Below are 19867 nucleotides of genomic sequence, written 5' to 3'. Positions count from 1 at the left end.
GGAGAAGGAGAAGGAGAAGGAGAAGGAGGAGCAGGTATCTCCCCGTGTGGGTGGGCCTGGGGGCAGGGACCTGGAGACCTCAGTGCCCTGGGCCCCAGCATGGCCCAGCTCCCCAGCCCAGCCCCGAGTGCTCAGCCCCAGGGCCAAGGCCACAGGCAGGGTCCGAGCGGTTCCTGCTGCTGCCCCGAGGGTCGCCAGCCCGAGCCCTGAGAGCTGGAGGTGGGTGTCTGATGTGCGCAGGGCAGGGGAAGGCGGAGTGGCCTCCTCTTCAAGAGATGGCTGCAGGCTGTGGAGCGGGCGTGCTGTGGTGGGGACAGAGCAGGTGCCTTTGCTGTCCCCAGGCCTTCACGTGGGTCTCGTGCTCATGGACGGCCCCATCTCTGTTGACAGCCTTTCATAAAGAAATGTGCTGCCTGCAAAAGCAGCCCCGGGGCCAAGGCTCAAGGAGCCAGGCATTTCTGTGGGTGCTGCACCCTGCCGGGCCCCAGCGCCGTCTGCCCTGGGCTTCCCCCGCTGTTCTCTCCAGCTCTGCTTTCTGCCAGGGCCGGGGCACCGCAGAATGTCTTGCCCGCTCCCCACAGCCGTCCTGACCCACGCCTGCAGCTTGTCCTGTTGTGTCCGCAGCATCCAGCGTGTGATTTGGGGGTGGCAGGTCTCTCTTGTGGCACCCTGGGAATGGGGACAAAGCAAACACCATCGCTCTCTTTTGCTCTTTGTCCCCAGGGTGAGCAAGCGGAGACGTCCCGTGTGCTGGAGAGCGTCCTGCAGGGAGGCGACAGCGGATTGCAGAGCAGCGCTGAGACCCGCCTGACAGCCAAGGCGCGCGGTGGCCGCAGAGCAGCCCAGGTGAGCTGTTCTCTTGGAGGCCCCCAGAGCAGCCACGGCTGCCCCGAGGGGTCTTGCGGGGAGGACGGGGTCATCTGCCTGGTGGCTGTGGCACAGAAACGATGAGCTGAAGCCCCGTGGTCATGGCTGGCCGGATCAAAGTCTCCGAGTGTCTCAGCCATTCTCCCCAGGGGCGTTTAAGCTGGGCACTTTTCCAGGATGTGAAGATGGATGGTGGTGACGTCCTGGTGGCTCCGTCTCACTCCCACTTCAAAGTTGTGATGTCCAAGATCCGGGGCCACGTGAAGGCCCTGGCAGAGATCTCCAGGGAGTTTGTGATCCATTTTCTGGTATTGTAGGGCTACAATGTGCTAGGGTTATGGGGTGACAGGGTTGTAGTATGCCGGAGTTTAAGCAAGTTACAGGTAAAGCGTGTTACTTTTATGGAGAGAATCTGTGTTTGTTGGCCCTGGGTTCCTGGGGTTAGGTTGTTTTTGCCTTATCCTGTGTTCTGCGTGGTCTTTTTTTGTGGAGAGTCCTTTTTTTCAGCTTGTTTGCCTTTTTAGGGTTTGGAAAGGAGCCTTTGGTTTGTGTGCGAAGTTTCTTCTGGTTGTTTTTTGCTGTTCTGGTGGATTGTGCTGTGTTTTCTGTCTTGAAAGCATCATTTCTGGTCTAATATGTCTACTTCATGTCAGGCAGTGTCCCTTCTGGTGCAGTCTGACTCATTTCTGGTGAGTCGGTAGCTGTGTTGGTAGGTAGGTGGGTAGGGAGGTCCATGTGGTCCATGGAGAATGACTGCCAGCGACTAACGGGCAGTTCTGGGGAGGGGTGAGAGGACTTCTGGCCCATGGGTAATGACGGCCAGAGGACTAAGTGTGCTTCGAGCTTGTGTGGACTTCCAAATGCATGGTCATTTCTCGTGCCTTGAGGAAGAGCCCTGGGAAGACACCAGCCGCACAGAAGGACAAGGGTTTCCCCAAGGGTACGTGGCTTTCTGGTTTTTGCTTTTGAGTGAGCAACCTGCAAAGAGGCTGCTGTCATTAATTTTAGTGACATTTTGTCAAGTCCTGGACTGAGTTTCGTGTGACTTGAAGCATTGCTGACAAAATGGTGGAGGTTTGGGTGTTGTGGATGCTTCGGGTTTGAACTTCTGCTCGTGGTGGTGACTGCATGCAGTCTTAGCTCCTGTCTCAAGGCACAACATGTGCTTAGGACGAGGTTCATCATCCATGCTAGTGGATGTGAATCTGTATTTCAGATAGATTTCTTGATCGTTTTGGGTAGTGGGGGGTGAACTTCTTGTCAGATCTGATTCCATCATCCTTGGTCTTGCATCTTCATGTGGCTGGCGAAGAGCTCGTAGGAGGAGCGGGAGAAGGGTCAGTGCTGCCGTTTCCACATTGACCGCTTGTGCTGGAGTTATCAGGATTCTCTTCCATCGGTGGTTTCTTTGCAGGCATCTCTTGAAGCCACTTGTCTGTTTTGTGAGGGGTAGTGGACTTAACGGGAGACCTGCTTTAGCTTTTTTTGGTTGTTCTTGCATTCTTTGGCAATATCTACTTAAAAGTCTACTTCAGCAAAAGAAGAGGAAATCACTTTGGATTTCTGTGTCTGCCTGAAAGGACTAAGCTGATGATAGAGAGAACTGATGTGAAGAGCCATTTTTTGGCGATATTGGGTGCCCCATCTGACTTGTCTGTCTTTCCCTGTGCGTAGGGTGGTGGTTTGCGCATGGCACTGCTCTGTGCTGCTGGGTCCACGTCCCTGTTGGTTGCCAGATGCAAGGCAAAGGGCTTATCCTCATTAAAAATGACTTGTCTAATTTCAGAAATTGTCTGCATAACTATGCATGTCTGCATAGTTAAAGATGAAGTCTTCCTCATCTCTTTGTGCACTAGTAGAGAAGCGGTGGGGGGTTTCAGGGCAGTGCCTGTGAACGAGCCTTTAGGAGATGCTGTCCCTTGACCCTCAGATGGGGCAATGAAGAGTTTGAGAAAGTCACAGGTGTTTTGGTGTTCACCAAAGCAGTTTTTTTTTCTTTTGTAGCTTTTGTAGCTTATGTTTCTTATGTAGGAGAGCTGTGAGGCTGGGAGGACAGGCTGTGGGTAGGAGGGAATGTGCTTAGTTGCATATCAAAGGAAGATAAATATCTGAGTAAGGTCAGCGTTCAGAGTTCTGGCTGTTTACATGTGGACCTGAACTTTTACCACAATGGATTTGCTTGCACTTCTCTTCTAGTTCATGTGTGGGTACAGGAAAGAAGGCAGCAAACGTATACACTAGGTCAAATCCCTTTTTATTGCCGGCCATAAAGGTGCCTCTTGGCTGGGAGCCTGAGAAGGACGCCGTGTTACAATTGATTCCTTATATGCAGTCTTAAGGCTACTCACGTATTCATTTTGACAGTCTAAAAAACTCTCTTGGATTTGACCATCAGGTGGCCTGTTAGCATTCACTTTTGAGTATTTTTTCACATGAAGCCCTGTGCAAGAATGCTTAATGCATATTTCCTAGCTGAGTTGGCACTCTTTTGGTGCAACTTTGCTGCTTTCAGCTGGTTTCCGTCTGGTTTCTTCTAACAGTAGAGCCACTTGTATAGGCGAGGTCACAGTCGGTCAAGTTCTCTTGCGCATGTCTTTGAAGCCATCTTTACATAGGAGCTTTTCTTATGTACTGCAATGTGCTGGTCAGTTTTTTCACCCGGGCTAGTTCAAAGCCTGCACAGCAGGACGTAACCACTGCCTGACAAGCTTTCTTTATATCCCACGGGAGCTCGATGGTGATAATGCCATTTCTAGCTTTCCCTAGGAGACAGGGAGGAGCAAAGCTCCTGTATCACAGCTTGGCTTGGTCTGGGAAGGCAAACTGAAAAGCACGTGGCAGTCACAGACACTTCTGTCCTGGGCCGTGAGCTGTGCAAATGCCAGCAGAAAGCTCTGGGAACACTTTGCACACAGGCCAAGGTGTTCCTGCTGCTACCCCAAGTGTCGCCAGCCCGAGCCCTGACATCTGGAGACCGATGTTTGACAGCAGCGGGGCAGGGGAAGGCAGAGTTGCCTCCTCTGCGACAGGAGGCTGCCAGCTTTGGAGCAGGCATGCTGTGGTGGGGTCAGACCAGGTGCCTTTGCTGTCTTCTGTCCTTCCTGTGGGTCTCGTGCTCATGGACAGCCCCATCTCCGTTGACAGCCTTTGATAAATGGGGATTTGGAGAAGTGGAAGTTGTTTCTCCTCCTGGTGGGAGCACGCATGGGCCTTTGTTGTCAGAGGAGCAAGTGGGGAATGGTCCACACCACCAATCAGGTGGCAGTGTGCGGTTGGAACCCTCTTGGTTGCTTACCCTTTGATTTCAGTGCTGTCCTCTAGTCTGAATCTTGCAGTGGTTTTGCTGAGGCATAAAAATTAAAGGGCTAAAGCAGATCATCCTCACCCATGCACACACCTTCCCCCCAGCTCCAGGTGAACAGCCAAAATCTCTGGGGGGACGTTGTTTTATGAAACGTGTATCAGATATCCAGCATCAGGGGAGCTGTGTACAGCGAATGGCTGCAGGTGCCTGGGGCTTGGCTGGTGTCACCTGGAAGGGAAAGGGAACAAAGGTGACCATGGGGACTTGTTACCAAGTACATTTATTTGTAATTTCTCATTGTACGTTGCTGTATGTGTGCCGTGCAACATTTAGCTCGCAGTACTTCCTCCTCTCCTCCCCCTCTTCCTCCTCCCGATCGTCTTCCTCCACCTGCTGTTCCTACTCCTCTTCACTGTCATCCTTTTACCCTTCTTCTCCTCCTTCTCTCTGTCCTCCTGTTTGTCATTGCTGTAGTTGTCCTCATCCTCCTCCTCTTCCTCCCCCTTCCTCCCACTTCTCTCCACAACTTCATCCTAATCCTCCTTCTCCTGTTAGTTGTCCTTATTCTCTTGTTAATCCCCTTGCTCATCTTCTTGTTTCTCCTCCACCGCCTTCTGTTTCTCCCTCACCTCCTCCACTGCCTCTTCTTCGTTCTGTTCGTCTGTTCATCCTGTATGTCATCCTCCTCTTCCTTCTCTTCATCTTCCTCCTCCTCATCGTCCCATTCCTCTTAATTCTCCTTCTCCTTTTCCTTCCTCTTCCTCCTCTTCCTGCCCCTCTACCTCCTCCTTGTCCTTCTCCTCTTCCTCCTCTTTTTTCCTCTTCTTTCTCATGTTTGTCCTCCTCCTCCTGTTCTGTGTCTTGTTCCCCTATCTTCTGCTCCTCCTCCTGCTCCTCCTTCTTCTCTTCCTATTCTTCCTCCTGCTCCTGGTGCCACCTGTTCCTCTTCTGGCTCGTGTTCGTCTTCCACCTCTTCTTTCTCCTCCTCTCGCTCCTCATGTTTGTCCTCCTCCTCCTGTTCTGTGTCTTGTTCCTCCTTGTTCTCATTCTCTTTCTATGTTCCTTGTCTGCTTCGTCCCCTTCCTCCTCCTCCTGCCGTCCATCAGTTCATCCTGTTTGTCTTCCTTCTTGTTCTCCTCCTCCTGTTTGTCCTCCTGTTAATTCTCTGTGATGGGGTCATCACAACCCGGTTTGTTGGGTTCCTGGAGCTGGTGATAGATGAAGGGATTCCCCATTTAGAAGCGGCTTTCCATATGCCCTTTTCTTGTGTCAACATGAGAACAACGACAGGCTGACAGTGGGGGTTTTAAAGGGTTTGTGGGCTGGACAGGGCGGGAAAATGAGCTCATTCCACTGGGCACTCTGTCCTGTGCTGCTAAAAGGTGGTCTCGGGCTGATCGACTCTGTGTTACCATTTGTGGTGGTAAGTTGATTTCTTCCTGTAGGGCTGTAATAATCTCTGCGGTTTCATTAATGGCTTTTTCTAATTCTCTTGACACATTTGCAGTAGCTTGCTCTAGTTTTGCAACCCCTAAGCATGGGATAAAAGCTGTTACAGACAGGGGGAACGTAGTGCCACATGTCATCAGAGGGCTGTAACACTTCTTCCCATAGCTATCAGTAGCTCGGAGCTCCAGAGGCAGAAGAGATAGTGGTTCTAACCTGTGCGGAAGGTATTAATGCACTTAGAATCCCCTTTTCAGCTCAGGTGGAGGGTAAATCCTGGAAAGCCCTTTCTTCACCTATCCCATATTGCCCTGGTAGTTGTGCAAATAGGGCAGTCTGATCTTCAGGTAAGTCTGAATGATGCAAATGATTTCCTGTGCAAGGGTTAGCATGTGCCGGATTGGGTTGTTCAGGTAAACGAGTGAGGCTGGGACCCAGAGGAGATGACTCAGAACATCAGGATCCTCTGGGCCCGTAGTGGCAGCCAAACTCTTACCATTACCTTTAGTTCGATTGTGGCTTCCTGCAGAACAGCAAGTGAATCTCTCTGTGAACATCCACGTTGTCTGGCAGTGTGCAGGGCCGGATGAACTCCCTCCAGGAAGAAATGGCCAGCGTGATGGCTTATTCGAATGGGTTTCACGTAAGGGCTTCTGGAGAATCTCCCTTGCCCGCTCAGTGGATGTGGTAGATGGGAAGGTTTGGAGGAATGTGTGGAGGAATGGCGATTGCCTTTAGGGAGAGCTCAGGGTTAGGAGGAAGAGGGTGGGGCTGCCGTGCCCCCATGACGCGGGCCTTTTGTCATAATGCGCTGGGTGAGGTGAGGCACTGGCGGCAGCCTATGCACTTGTCATCCAGGAAAGCCCTGGGTGGAATGCTGAGGCCGGGCGCCCGAGTAGCCGTAGCGAGCGGTCGGGCCTGGGAGCGCTGCATGTGAGAGAGTGAGCGGAGGAGGAGCCGGGGCCACGGGGGCCACTCCCCATCGTGTGGCCGCCCGCTGGGCTGTGAGGAGGAGCATGCCGTGCGTCCACTACAAGTTCTCCTCCCAGCTGAGCTATGATGCGGTCACCTTCAGTGGCCTCCACATCCCCCTGTGTGACCTCAAGCGCCAGATCATGGGCCGCGAGAAGCTGAAGGCGACCAACTGCGACCTGCAGATCAGCAACGCCCAGACCAACAAAGGTGCATGGGGGTGGCGGGCGCGGGGCCTTGGGCACCTAAAGCTCCCTGTTTATCTGCAGATGTGTCCTGGTTTTGTCTGGGACAGAGTTGGTTTTCTCCCTAGTAGCTGGTGTGGTGCTGTGGTTTGGATTGAGAATGAGAGCATGAGAATAATGTTGATAGCACACTGATGTTGTAGTTGTTGCTCAGGAGTGTTTGTGGCAGTCAAGGACTTTTCCGCTTCCCATGCTCTGCCAGGTGCAGAAGAAGCTGTGAGGGGGCAGAGCCAGGAGAGCTGACCCAAACTGGCCAGAGGGCTGTTCCATACCATAGGGCGTCATGCTCAGTATAGAAAGTGGGGGGAGTTGGCTGGGGCTCAGCGATTGCTGCTCGGGGACGGGCTGGGCATTGGTCGTTGGGTGGTGAGCAGCTGCATTGTGCATCACTTTGTGCTTTGTATGTTCTTTTATCATTAGTAGAAGCAGTATTACTATTTCTGTTCCTCTGCTGTCCTATTAAACTGCCGTTATCTCAACCCATGGGTTTTAACTTTTTCCCCCCCAATTCTCTCCCCCATCCCTCTGGGGTGTGGGGGGAGGGTGAGCAAGCGGCTGTGTGGTGCTTAGTTGCCGACTGGGGTTAAACCACAACAAGATATTTAAACTATGTTCAGGAGAATGTCTGTGAAGAGACTTAAGAGCACAATGTTAGGGGTCCTAGGGATGCCATTGGATTGCATGACACGCGTAGGTAGAGATCCATTTCAGAAGTCTTGTATTTTTCTACTACTGTTGAATGAAATTGTCAAGAGCTTTTGAAAAATGGTTAATTTGCCTGAAGGGCTTTTCTGCAGAAGGGTCTCTGAATTTTGTCTTCAATTGCTAAGGTACTGTCAGCTTCACACATGCCAGCAGGCTGAGTGGCCAACTGGCTGGCGTCACTACTGGAATAGTTGGGTCTGTGTCAAACAGAGCCTTAAAACCAGACTGATGGATGGTACTAAATGTGATGGAGCCCAATTCTTATCCCCAGGAGAAAAAATGTTTTGAGATAGGGCAAACATGTATTCTATTATAGCAGGGGAGGAACGGAAAGCAAAGTTTTAGAAGAGAAAATGATGCTCATAAAGATTTTACCCCATAAAGTGTTACTGCAATATACATCATACCAGTTTTACAAAGTGTGTTGCTTTGTTTTCATCCGTACTCAGAATGCGGTGAAGAAAAAGTGTCTGCTTCCCTAGGTTCTGTTAAGCATGGTGTTCCCTAAAGGTGAGGCTAAAGAAGGAGTATCTGTCATGCTTTAAAGAGCATCCCTCTTGTTCACCAGTGACCAGATCCTCCTCTAGGTCGGTTGTGTTGCCCTTTGACCTTTGTAAAAGGAGTCTAAAATTTTAAACTTGGTCTATTAGTGACACAGGTGCTTCCTGAAGCTTTCCTAAGGGTGTTTTCCATGTGAAAATGCAAAAATCCCCCCATGGTTTTCAGAGCAAAGCTAGAGAATACATTTCAGTGTAATGTATACGTATACCAAATTTTTGCTTGAAATGCATAACCATGAATTTCAGTTTTTATTCATCAGATGTAGATGCGTAAACTCACTAGAAGTAAACAGGGTTTTAAATATGACTGTGTCCTGGTTTCGGCTGGGATAGAGTTAATTTTCTTCCTAGTAGCAGGCACAGTGCTGTGTTTTGGATTTAGTAGGAGAAGAATGTTGATAACACGCTGATGTTTTTAGTTGTTGCTGAGTACTGCTTATGCTAGTCAAGGACTTTTCAGCTTCCCATGCTCTGCCAGGTGAACAAGAAACTGGGAGGGGGCACAGCCAGAATAGTTGATCCAAACTGACCAAAGAGCTATTCCATACCATAGCACATGACGTCATGCTCAGTATAGAAACTGGGGGGGGTTGGCTGGGGAGCAGCGATCGCTGCTTGGGAACTGTCTGGGTATCGGTCGGCGGGTGGTGAGCAATTGCATTGTGCATCACTTGCTTTGTATATTATTATTACTATTATTATTATATTGTTATTATTATTATTTTACTTTATTTTATTTCAATTATTAAACTGTTCTTATCTCAACCCAGGAGTGTTTCTCACTCTTACTCCTCCGATTCTCTCCCCCATCCCATCGGGGTAGGGGGAGTGAGCGAGCGGCTGCGTGGTGCTTAGTTGCTGGCTGGGGCTAAACCACGGCAGACTGGAATAAAATGATATGATGGACTCTTTTAAGATGCTGGGAAGGCAGACTGGATGGTTGGGAGCTATTTTAAATGTCAGGGGGGCAGGGGTGTCCGCTTCCATGCTTACTCTAGAGGCATGTTCTATAAAGGCAGAATTCCCTTCAAAAAGCCTGCACTCAGGAATGATGCATTTCAACTTGCCGCCTCCTCTTAATTTGATCTGAACTTCTTGACCTGTCTTTTAGAATAGATGTTCTCACAATGTTGTGGAAGAACTGTGAACTCCAGAGCTCAGGATTCCTGAGTGCTCTTTCCTGCCCTGTAACATTCTGACTCAAACCCCTTGGAGCATGTGCTATTCTGCTTCTCAGGCAAGAGACAACAAACCAACAACCAAACAACAAACCCCAGCTGGGACCTGACCTGGTCTTAATGCAGATGGCAGGCTGTCTTCTGTGTTCTGTCAGTCCTGAGTGACCTTGGAGACCAGTGTGCTGTTGGCATTCAAACTGTTTTAAATGAGTGGAAAAGATTTTGCTGCTTGTGTGTGATTACCAAACCTGAAGACTTCTAGGAATGTCCCGTTAGTGTGTTGAAACGATAAAAGCGCAGTGTTACATAGAAAGCTTTGCTTTCATACCTGTGAAGGGATTGCCTGAAGTGCTATGTAATGACATCTTAATAGACATTCTTACAAACTGAATACTGTTTTGTTCTGTATTTGTGTTGTTTTCAGAATACACAGATGATAATGCCCTGATTCCAAAGAACTCATCAGTGATTGTTCGAAGAATCCCTGCTGGAGGAGTAGAAGGTACCAGCAAAACCTATGTTGTGTAAGTATCCATACAGCATTGTACCCTTTGTTAGGGCTTTCAGTGTGTTAGCTGGTTTTGTGGATATTAGTTTACAGAGGCATTCCGATTGCATCTTTGTTGTTAAAGCTGCTGTTAATTTTGGTTGTCATGGGGTAGATTGTAATGTACCTGTCCCAAAGTCGACTGGGACATGGGGTTCAAACTCCAACAGTGGTAACTTTTAAGATGATTCTCTTGGGCTTGTTCTTGGGCTTGATTTTTCTGAGACCCAAGTTGTAGATGCTGTTTCCTCTACGTGGACTGGTCTTTATCATATCTTCTTGCTTCTATTGCTTTTATAGTGAAGAGAGATAGGCATTGTAGTGTGAACTCAGAACTTGTTCCCATCTCAGAAGTGTCTGATTGTTGGGGTTTGACTCTTTCTTGCCTTTGGGGGAGAGAGGGTGGGATATGGCAGGTATTCTTATGCCCCAAGGCTGGGGGTTTTGCATCCTAGCTGTAGAGGAAAGACCAAGGGTTGCCAGCTGGCGAACCGTGCAAACAAGAAGTTCCATTCATAAGGGATTCGTATCAGTTTCCTAAAGACAACATCCATTTCAGGCAAGAGAAAAAGAACAATATCCCAAAGTGTATTGCCTTTTGTGCGAGTACGATGAAGGAATAGTTAATCCTTTCCAAACCTGAAATGCAGGAAGCAGTTTAGCACGTTGCCAACTGTTGCTAGTTCTCTTTCTAAGTCTGTTTTTACCCTAAGCTGATATCTGTGCTCCAGGTTTTAGTTCTGTATTCCTAAGATTTACGGAGGACAGAGAATCGGGTATATTGATTAAAATGACAGATACTCAAATGCAATCCTGCCTACAGCATCACTGCTATCATTTCTGTATTCACAGAGTCCAGTTGTGTATCAGCTGCATTAGCACTGTTTGAATGGTCACGTTTTCCAGCCTTCTTAAAGACAGGCCTCTCCACCACAGTTAGTATTGTTATATGGTGTTATTAGCTTGTGGTTTTGCCATGTCCTTCTGATGTGGGTTCCCCATAAATAAAGTATACTGATGAGTTACAGTGTGTCTTGAACAAACAGTACAGCAGCATCCTGGCACCCGTGAAGCACTTGCCAGCCAAAAACCCTGAATTTGTGTGACTCTGCATGTAAACTTTGGTTATATTACTGCAGCAGTTGTTGCAGTGGTTTCAGGCACTACCGCGTAATTCTGGACACCACAGCGCTGTGCTTATAAACATGGCCTTGTTTGGGGGGTTAATTTAAGTATGGATGCTCAGTGCTGCCTTGTGAATGCATCCTCCGTTTCTGGTTGGGTGGCACCCTCTCCTGGTATTGTAATGCTGCCCTAAAGTGAGAGGACAGATGCTGCTGGCATCAAAGCTCAACTAAATCCCTGTGTGTGGGGACAAGGAAAGAATGGCACTGCTGTTGTAACGTTGAAAACTAGCTGTGCAGATTAGCTTTTGATTCCTCTGTCTGGAAACATTGCAGAAACTGCTGGTAGAGTGGTTAATGTTTGGGAATGCTGACCGTATGCTGTAATGGTGGAGAGGCCTTCAAAAATGCATTACTTACCTTGCAGTTTGTTCTTGAAGGAGAATGTACGAAGAAGCCCCTGTGTGGTGGTCTCAAGCATTTCCTTGTACTTCCTCATCTTCAGGAGGTACGGGCTCTATTTTAAGTTCTGATCACCTCCATTTCTCTTCCAGAAGTCGAATGGAGCCAGTGAGTGGACCATCAAAACCAGTACGTAAAAACACAATCTCACACTTTATTCTAAACACTGCACTTAATTCTAAACAATGTAGCTTTGTATTAATTTTCCAAACAGTAAGTCACTGAATACTTTACAAAGTACACTGAAAATGATTTTCCTGTAGTGATGGTTACTTCTCAAACAAAATTAAGTATTTTTTTAAATTTTGGCACAAGGCTAGAGCCTGGTGCATTTGTGGGTGAAATCCCTGTCTTTTGTCCTAACCTCTGCCTGCAGTATGCTTTTGGAGCTCGGTGACTTCAGGGTTGGATGCTGCTTTAATTTCCCAAGAGGTTAAGCCTTTTTTTAGTGTACCACCATATGATTCTAAACATATAGAGAAGGAATGATGAACTGAAGTGAGGAATCATTTTCTGCATGCAGAGATTTTTTTCCCTAGAGTCTGCTAAAACTGCTCCCTTGAATTCTTCCACTGCGTTAGGCACTAAAGGACAAGAGCGTTTTCCACGGAAGGCTTTTAATCTCTCTTCTGATCCAGTTAGTGACCCCTTGAGGAGAGCTGTTCAGTTTACATTGTGAAATGTTATTCTACGCTTTTGAACAACTTCAGGCATAATAAGCAGTGATTCGAGTGTCTTTCTGCTAAGGTTTTACTGGGGTGAGCTTCACTGCTGCTTGTGGCGTAATAGAATTGAGTATACTGGAAAAGGAGCAAGCGAAGAGTTCCCCTTTTTCCTTGTGGGTCCCTCTCTGAGATAGTCTGGAGCAGTAAGTTGATCTCAGGCGGGTTTGGTGAGTTTGGTTTCTTCTCATTAACCACAGAGGCACTCTGGAGCTGTCACAGGTTTGGACGCTTTTTTGAACAAAAACAGATTACACTGGGTTGGAAATGCCTCTTTCTGTGATACTCAGAGGATACAATGCAGCCTTTCAGGCTACAGTAGAGGTGAACTATTGCTGTGTTTTGATTGTAGAACTTGAATATGTATTTAATGTTTTGTGCACAGATCAATGACTCTTCTGGATCTATTTCTCTGGCCCAGCTTATTAAGGTATATCTAGATATATTCTTGTCAAATGCTTAAAACCAAAAGTGTTTGCTTTGTATTTTTAAATCTTATACTGTGATCTATAGCTGGATAACTCTTGTAATGTGAACAGAACTTTAATTTAGATTTTACTAATTTAAAAGTATTTATTTTAACTGTAAAATATGTGTGTATTTTGATACTGTCCTGTAAAGAGTAGTTGCCAGTCTGGGAAGATAGAAGGGGAGTACCTTATCAGCCTCAACGTAATGTTGCCGTATTACTCACCTTCAAGACGCAAAGAAGCAGCACTGCAGAAGCTGTTTACCGTTTTTCATACGTTTCATTCATTTTGTGTTGGAAACTAACACAACTTTCAGAGAAGAATTATATGGTCTGTAAGTTATGGACATTTCAGGGCGGGTTGCAGCAGCCAAACGAGAAGCGTTTCTGGAACATGGACGATTGCATGGCTATTTTTGAATTTCTAGTCACGATAGTTACAATTCCGTTCTGTGAATGCTGCAGAGTTTCATACATCATAGTACATCTACAGTGGACAGCACAATCTAATTTGTTTGAGCGCAGGCTGTGTCAATTGTGTAAATGTACCTGACCGTTTATAGGAATATGCCAATGTGTATGTGTGGCATATTAGCAGATGGGACCTTCTGAAACTGTTGCAATGCCGTGTTTTGCTGTGGAACTGCTTGTGTTCTGTGCTCAACAATGTGTAGCTTTGCCTGGTGATTGCACTAGTGATTGCACGTTGTGCAAAGGCGTAGTGCTAGCCAATGGAATGAGTGGTCTTTCGAGTGACAAAGATTAGAGAAGGCTGGGCCTAGTGCAGAAGAGCTGCTTCTTTCTTCTGAAAATAAAGGCTGGAGTTCATTTCCAAGAAAGAGAAATCTCTTCCCACTCGTAACTTCTTCCCTCACTCACTGCAGAAATTACACTGTGTACATTTGGCCAAAAAAAAAAAAAAAAATTAGTTTGGAAGGTATCCACCAGAAGAAATTGGACTCCATTAGTGCTGTGCCTAAATGTGTCCTTGGTTCTGTAAACTCATGTGAAGTTTTCCTCTGCAATGTGAAAAACTGTCCAAGTGGTGTAGACATTTCAGCTTTTGAGAACGTTTAAAGAAAAATACAGGAAAATAACATAAAGCAGCTCAGAACTGTTACTTGCTCTGACCTCCTGAGTGCAGACTGGCTTAGCATGGAGGCAATGTGTTGTAAAAAGTTTTCCAGTTTGTTATTCCTATGTATTAAATGCCATATTTGAGTTTTGGTCTATTCCTAGAATGTGTTTTTTGTGTTTTGGAAGTGTTCTGTAAACCGTTTGGATTCAAACAAACTAGTCAAGTATCTGTAAAGTTGTCTATAAATGTTAATGGCAGTGACTTCATAGATGTTGATCTGGATGATGTTACAGTTGAGAAAAAACTGTCTATATGAATGACTTGACAGATGTTGATGTGAATGATGTTACAGTTGAGAAAAACTGTCTATATGAAACAACCATTTAATAAAATACTGAAACTAGATGGTTGCTTTTGTGAATGAATGCATCTAAAAGCAAAAATATGCACTGTTGATCTGAAAGATAGGTGCTTGAAGGTCCAAGTCATTTACAGTCCCTCCCTTCGTCCCTGCTTATGTCTGGACTAGTGTGCAATAAAAAAATCTGACCAAATACTGGTTAAACAAAAGCAGCTGGCTTCAAGAATTTGAAGATCTCGTTGTGCGTAAGGTTTATGAAGAAGTTAGTAGGGGGGAACATGCAGTTTGGACTGCCTACAGCACATGATGGTGACATTTCTACTGAAAAGAATCCTTTGTCTTGCTGAGGGATTCTAAAAAGCTTGATTCCTTTCATGCTTCTGTGTCCGAAACTCAGTTTCAGCAAGCAGAAACAACTTCCCTTACTGCTAAGTTGAGTGTCCTTTTAATGCTGCAAAACGCAAATCATGATAGTGGCATACATCTTTCTCAGTTAAATGTACAGCGGAGATCTTCTCCTTCACATAGTCTGGAGCTTACTATCAGTTCAAAAATACTGGACAGTGTAATTGTTTCTACGCAGAGCTTGAGTCCACGTGGAAGAAAATGGGACTGGTTCCACAAGCCTTTATGTAAGGTGCAGACAGAGCCCAAGGTTTTGGGTGCCCAGGAATGCTCTTGTCAAGCAGGTTAACGGGCACCCAACCCCCACGTAAGGGCGTAAGGACTCCCCAGAACATCTTCAGCACAACTCTGTTTTATATGAGTAGCTGTTTTGGTGCAGCCTCAGCTGGCGTTGTGCTGCTCTTGACAGGACTGGGTGAGTGCTGTGGTGTTTGGCCATGTGGGCTGCATTGTGTTTCTCATGCATGTGTCAAATCCTGACCTGTTAAACAGACTGCCAATCTGGCTGAAGCCGATGCTTCCGAGGAAGATAAAATAACAGCAATGATGATACAGTCTTGCCAGGAATATGATCCATCCAAGTAAGTGTTGCTGATGTCAGATCTGTTCTTTGAAGATGATGGAAAAGCTGCAGAGATGCTTGTTGGAACAAGAGAGACGCCTTTGCATACCTTTTTCTTTCTTTCCCCAAAATCTTTCAGTTACCTGAAGAAAGCCTTGGGTCCACCTCCACCATCTTACACTTGCTTCCGTTGTGGAAAACATGGCCACTATAGGAAGAACTGCCCAACACATGGGGTAAGATTGTGGGGGACTGCTGGTGTTCGGTAGTTTGTCATTGTTTTTACCTTGGCAGTCATGTAACAATACAGAAACACTCCTATTAAGAGTTGTTTCTCTTGGGGTGAAACACAGAGGTTACCTGGCAATGTTGCAAAGCCCTTCAAGCTTCCAGGGAAACCTGCAATTACAAATGCAAAAATGTCTTTTTTCCAGGTCATAGACATTGAATATGTCCATAGACCTTTCTCTGTGGACTTTCACGCACATTTTTGTATATTTCAATATCACTGGAAATGTTTCTGGTTTTAACTCTTTTTAATGACTGGTTTTAGACAGGTTTCAGGATTCGGTCTAAACCCAAGATGTTTCTGTTGACCCCATCTTGTGACTATGTGCGTGTTTTAGGTACACAAGCCTCTGGTTGAGTATTCATGCTATTGAACGTTCGTCACTGAATGTATCTGCATGAGGTCTGAATTCAGCCTTCATCTAGAGATGGTGAACACAAGTTTCCCCAGCGAGTGATTCAGAGCAGCGAACTGAGCTCTCGCGCTGAATTGCGCTGGGGAGGAGGAGCGGGTTTGTGTCTCTTCTCTGAGTGGATGGCGAGCGCAGGGGTATTTCCCCCTTCAGGAACCTGAAGTTAAGCCAAAGAATGTCAAATGAGTTCAAAACACTGCTCAAGCCTTTTGAACGTCCTGGCTCTGTTCTTTTAGGAAAAGAAGTATTTTAGTTGAACAACCCTTACGCTAGGTACAAGGAGAGCACTACAGGCTTTTGCTGCTTCAAATAGTCCTTGAAATGTCATTTTAATTGTGGGTCCTGACATGAGATATGTCTGCATTTCTTTCCTTAACAGGACAAACAATTTGAGTCTGTTCCCAGAATTAAAAAGAGCACAGGAATTCCCAGGAGTTTCATGGTGGAGGTGAAAGATCCCAACACCAAGGGTGCTATGCTGACGAAAAGTGGAAAATATGCAATACCAGCTATTAATGCGTAAGTAGGGAATTAATTGGACTGACCACAAAGGGAACGAGAGAAACCATGTGTAAACGTCTGAGTGGCAATGCAACCAAGTTGGCTGGCATCTGGAATTACGGGGGAGGAAGCATTGTCATTGTAGCTTACCCTTAAAATCTGTGATACTTTCTACCATTAAAATAGGGCAGTCCTTCTGTTCCTGCCCCTGCAAGTTGGTGAAACTTGTGGTATGCTAAGAATCTGTATTTCTGCAAAACGTTTCAGTAGTGTTTACAGCGGAGTCGGTCTCTGTGAACGCTCATTTTGCTTCTGGGTTATGCTTCAAAGACTTCCTGCAAAATGTAACAAAGAGCTGTTGGACCGAGCTTTCCTGCCCCCCTGACTTTTATCCAATCCCATGTGTGAAACAGGCTGAAGCTTTCCTGTGGCTATAAACTAAGAAAACACTACTGTGTGCTGACAAGAGTGGCTGTTTTCAAATGCACTTGGTAGCACTTGTGTTTTTCTGTCGTGGATCTCCTTTTGTAGAAGCTGTAACACAGACTTCCTCCATTAATCAAACGTAATTACTCAGAGACTAACTTTACCCTGAGCCTGCAATTTACACTTACCCTCTGGCAAAGGAGAGGTGGGATTCATTTCACCTGATTTCTAGGTGTCAAGGAATTATTTTTCCAGTCTGAGCTGGTTTCTGAGTTGATCCAATGAATGGGAGAGTTCTGCAGAAGGAAAATTCTTCCCCCCTCCCTCTTTTAGTGCTGTGGCTACAGGAAAGTAGTTCAAACAAAATGCCTACGTGTTAGAAGGCTAATGGGGTACGAGAAGGATTCCATCTATTCTCTTCCTTTGATAAATTCAAAGTTTGGAAAAGTTTTCCTTTAGTCATCTTTAACTCCTTCCTTTTTCCTTCCCCACCCCGCCTCCAGGGAAGGTTATGCTAGAGGCAAGAAGGAAAAGCCTCCCTTCCTACCAGTGGAGCCATCCTCCTCCTCCTCAGATGATCCTGTTCCAGAGGAGTTGTTGTGTCTCATCTGTAAAGATCTCATGACGGATGCAGCTGTTATTCCCTGCTGTGGGAACAGTTACTGTGACGAATGTAAGTGTTACTGCCCTGTCTGTTCATTCAAAACATCACATCTGATCTTTGGAAAGCAGAAATAGGAGATAACGAAATTGCGTTGTTACCACTTCTACTTAATACTTCAGTATACCCTGAACAGGAAAGGACTCTTCTTGTATAAAGAAAAAAAAAAAAAGAAAAAGGAAGAAAGCTTTTGTCCCCTTTTATGTATCTAGTTAAGTCCGCTTTACATGGGAAAGGACGAGTAAGAGAAGAGTGCGTAACTCTGCAGGTGATTACAGTATTAGATATGGAATGCATTTAGTTTGTCCACAGCCCTTTCCCTCATGCAAAATTATACAGCCAGCTCTGGTGCCTGACTGTGGTCTGCAACAAAGGGAGAGTTAGGCATTTAATACACATTCTTCTCCAAGGGAGAGCTGGTTAAGGTTAAACCTTCACAACTCAAACGTACTAATGAGTTTTTGAGATGTGTTTTGTTCATTAACTTGAGGTTGGTGACTTCTTGCTGTACTAGACAGTGGAAAAAAGACTAGTGGGGACATCAAGACACAGCCTACTCTACATCTTCAGGTGTGACAGTAGTGAAATATCAAAACTGTACGGTTGTGTGCTGCATACGAGACATTTGTGACACTATTGAACTTTTATAGCTTCATGCTCTCAATTCAAGACCACATTCACCCATTAATCATAGATGTGTTTTGAGAATTGATTAGAAGCCAACAAATGTCCTCACTTTGGCTAAAACCTGTTTTGATGGTTCTAATTATTCACAGGCATTAGAACAGCGTTGCTGGAATCTGAGGAGCATACCTGCCCAACGTGCCACCAGACAGACGTTTCACCTGATTCTTTAATTGCCAACAAGTTTCTACACCAGGTACCATGATGCCTTTTACGTAAACTGTTTGTAAGAAAAGTCTATTTGTGAAAAGGTGAAAGGGAAGCAAATACTAATTTACATCTCCTTTAAGCAAGGCTAAATTGAACAACATGATCTGAAATACATGATCTGTTGTTACAGAAGCTTACAGCCTGGCACATTCAGGTCACACTTTTGTTTAAGATGATTGCCTCACTTTCTGATTTGGTGTTAACACTGAAGGACTTTAAATACAGATACTCTGAGTCACCAGTCATTAATATCAGTGTCTAATGGGATGTGTTCATATATCTGTATGGTGATTTATTTTACGGTTGATAGCATTTATAAGAACACAAAAGCAATTTTACTCTGTGGAGGCTTTTGTTCGTGTATCTCCTGAAGTTCCATATGACCTTTTTGTAAATGTTTTTCTGCCTCTAGGCTGTGAACAACTTCAAAAATGGAACTGGCTACACAAAAAGGCTCCATACCCAGATTCGGCAACAGCAGCAGCAGCCGCCACCACCACCACCACCACCACTCCTGCCCGTCACACCTCCTGCTGCTCTGGTGAGTGCCACTCAACTGTCTAAACCTTCCCCTCTGTCAATCAGCAGTCTGTTGGAAGAGAAGGTAAGTTTTGTTTCAACATATGTGCTGATTCTTGTATTTTCATAGAGCTTATTTTCCAACTGTTTGCATTTATTCACAAGGGCTACCAGGTTCCTGTACAGAGACAGCCAGCAGTAGCAAGTGTTCTGGGCCCCCAAGGACAACCAATACCCACAGCTGGTAAGTAACTATAACTTCAGGATTTCCTGAAAAGAATGATCTTCAGACCAACTGAATGGATTTTTTTCCTTTTTTGTCTCCCCACTCCACAAGATCTTCCAATGAGAGCCAGAACAATTCGCTCAGCAGGTGGCAGAGCAGGCTGGGAACTATGAGTATTCTACAGAAATTCAGTAGATGACCACTTGTAACCTGTTAAACGAGGCCGTAACACATGACTTGTACAGCAGCTGGTTTATAATGAACTGAGTATGCACAGATCGCTGTTTACATGTGATTTTGCTAAGGAACTGATGAACGATAAGAAGATTCAAGAAGAGCATAGGCATTCGTTTTCCAGATAACTGTTTTCCATGTCCGTAAAGGAGAAGCAGATTGTCTGGAAGAACCAGGAGGAGTTCCACTCCACCTCTCTCGTTAGATGGATTGGGTGACTCAAGGGATCAGCACTGATAGGAGTTGCACATGTAGGTTGCTAGCTCAACTCTGGCAGAGATTCAGGTTGACCGATAGTTGTCCTTTGGCAGCCGTTGTTAAGGAACAGGCGTCTCTTACTAAAGCTTCTCTGCAGTGACATCCTTCACCTCCTGACAGCCGTGACAGGCTGGAAACTGAGGAGGTGGAGTTGCTGGATTTTCTGTGTCTCCCTATTCTGAGTGTAACCATGACCTCAAGGCACTTTGGAGGAGGTATGTGAGAGAAATTGTCTTCCTTTCCTCTTTTGTTTATTTCTGGAGGATACATGGAGAGATTTTAACCTGGACTGCAAACTGGTGGCTTTCGCTAGTATTCTGTTGACATTGTTGAACTTTTCGTAGGAATTAAAAGATCAGGCTTGTTTAAGGAAATCTTAAATTGGTGAAGGACTTTGAGAGGAGGAATGACGCTAATGGCCATAGGTGGAATAATGTGAT

At 45.9% G+C, this 19867-nt stretch overlaps 1 protein-coding gene across 1 annotated transcript; it reads left to right on the top strand.

Annotated features, from left to right (window-relative positions):
• Positions 1–6633: 6633 nt before the first annotated feature.
• LOC142596239 (E3 ubiquitin-protein ligase RBBP6-like) lies at positions 6634–19387 on the top strand. Its single transcript, XM_075725325.1, has 11 exons — positions 6634–6799; positions 9702–9801; positions 11503–11623; positions 12485–12562; positions 14938–15026; positions 15147–15243; positions 16088–16227; positions 17139–17308; positions 18073–18176; positions 18603–18794; positions 19319–19387. The coding sequence occupies exons 1-11, from the start codon at positions 6634–6636 to the stop codon at positions 19385–19387; spliced, it is 1326 nt and encodes a 441-aa protein (XP_075581440.1).
• The last annotated feature ends 480 nt before the right edge of the window (positions 19388–19867 follow it).

The sequence above is a fragment of the Pelecanus crispus genome, chromosome 29, assembly GCF_030463565.1.
Source record: "Pelecanus crispus isolate bPelCri1 chromosome 29, bPelCri1.pri, whole genome shotgun sequence".
NCBI lineage: Eukaryota > Metazoa > Chordata > Aves > Pelecaniformes > Pelecanidae > Pelecanus > Pelecanus crispus.
The sequence above is the reverse complement of the archived record's forward strand: the minus strand, read 5'-3'. Positions and strand labels throughout refer to the sequence as shown.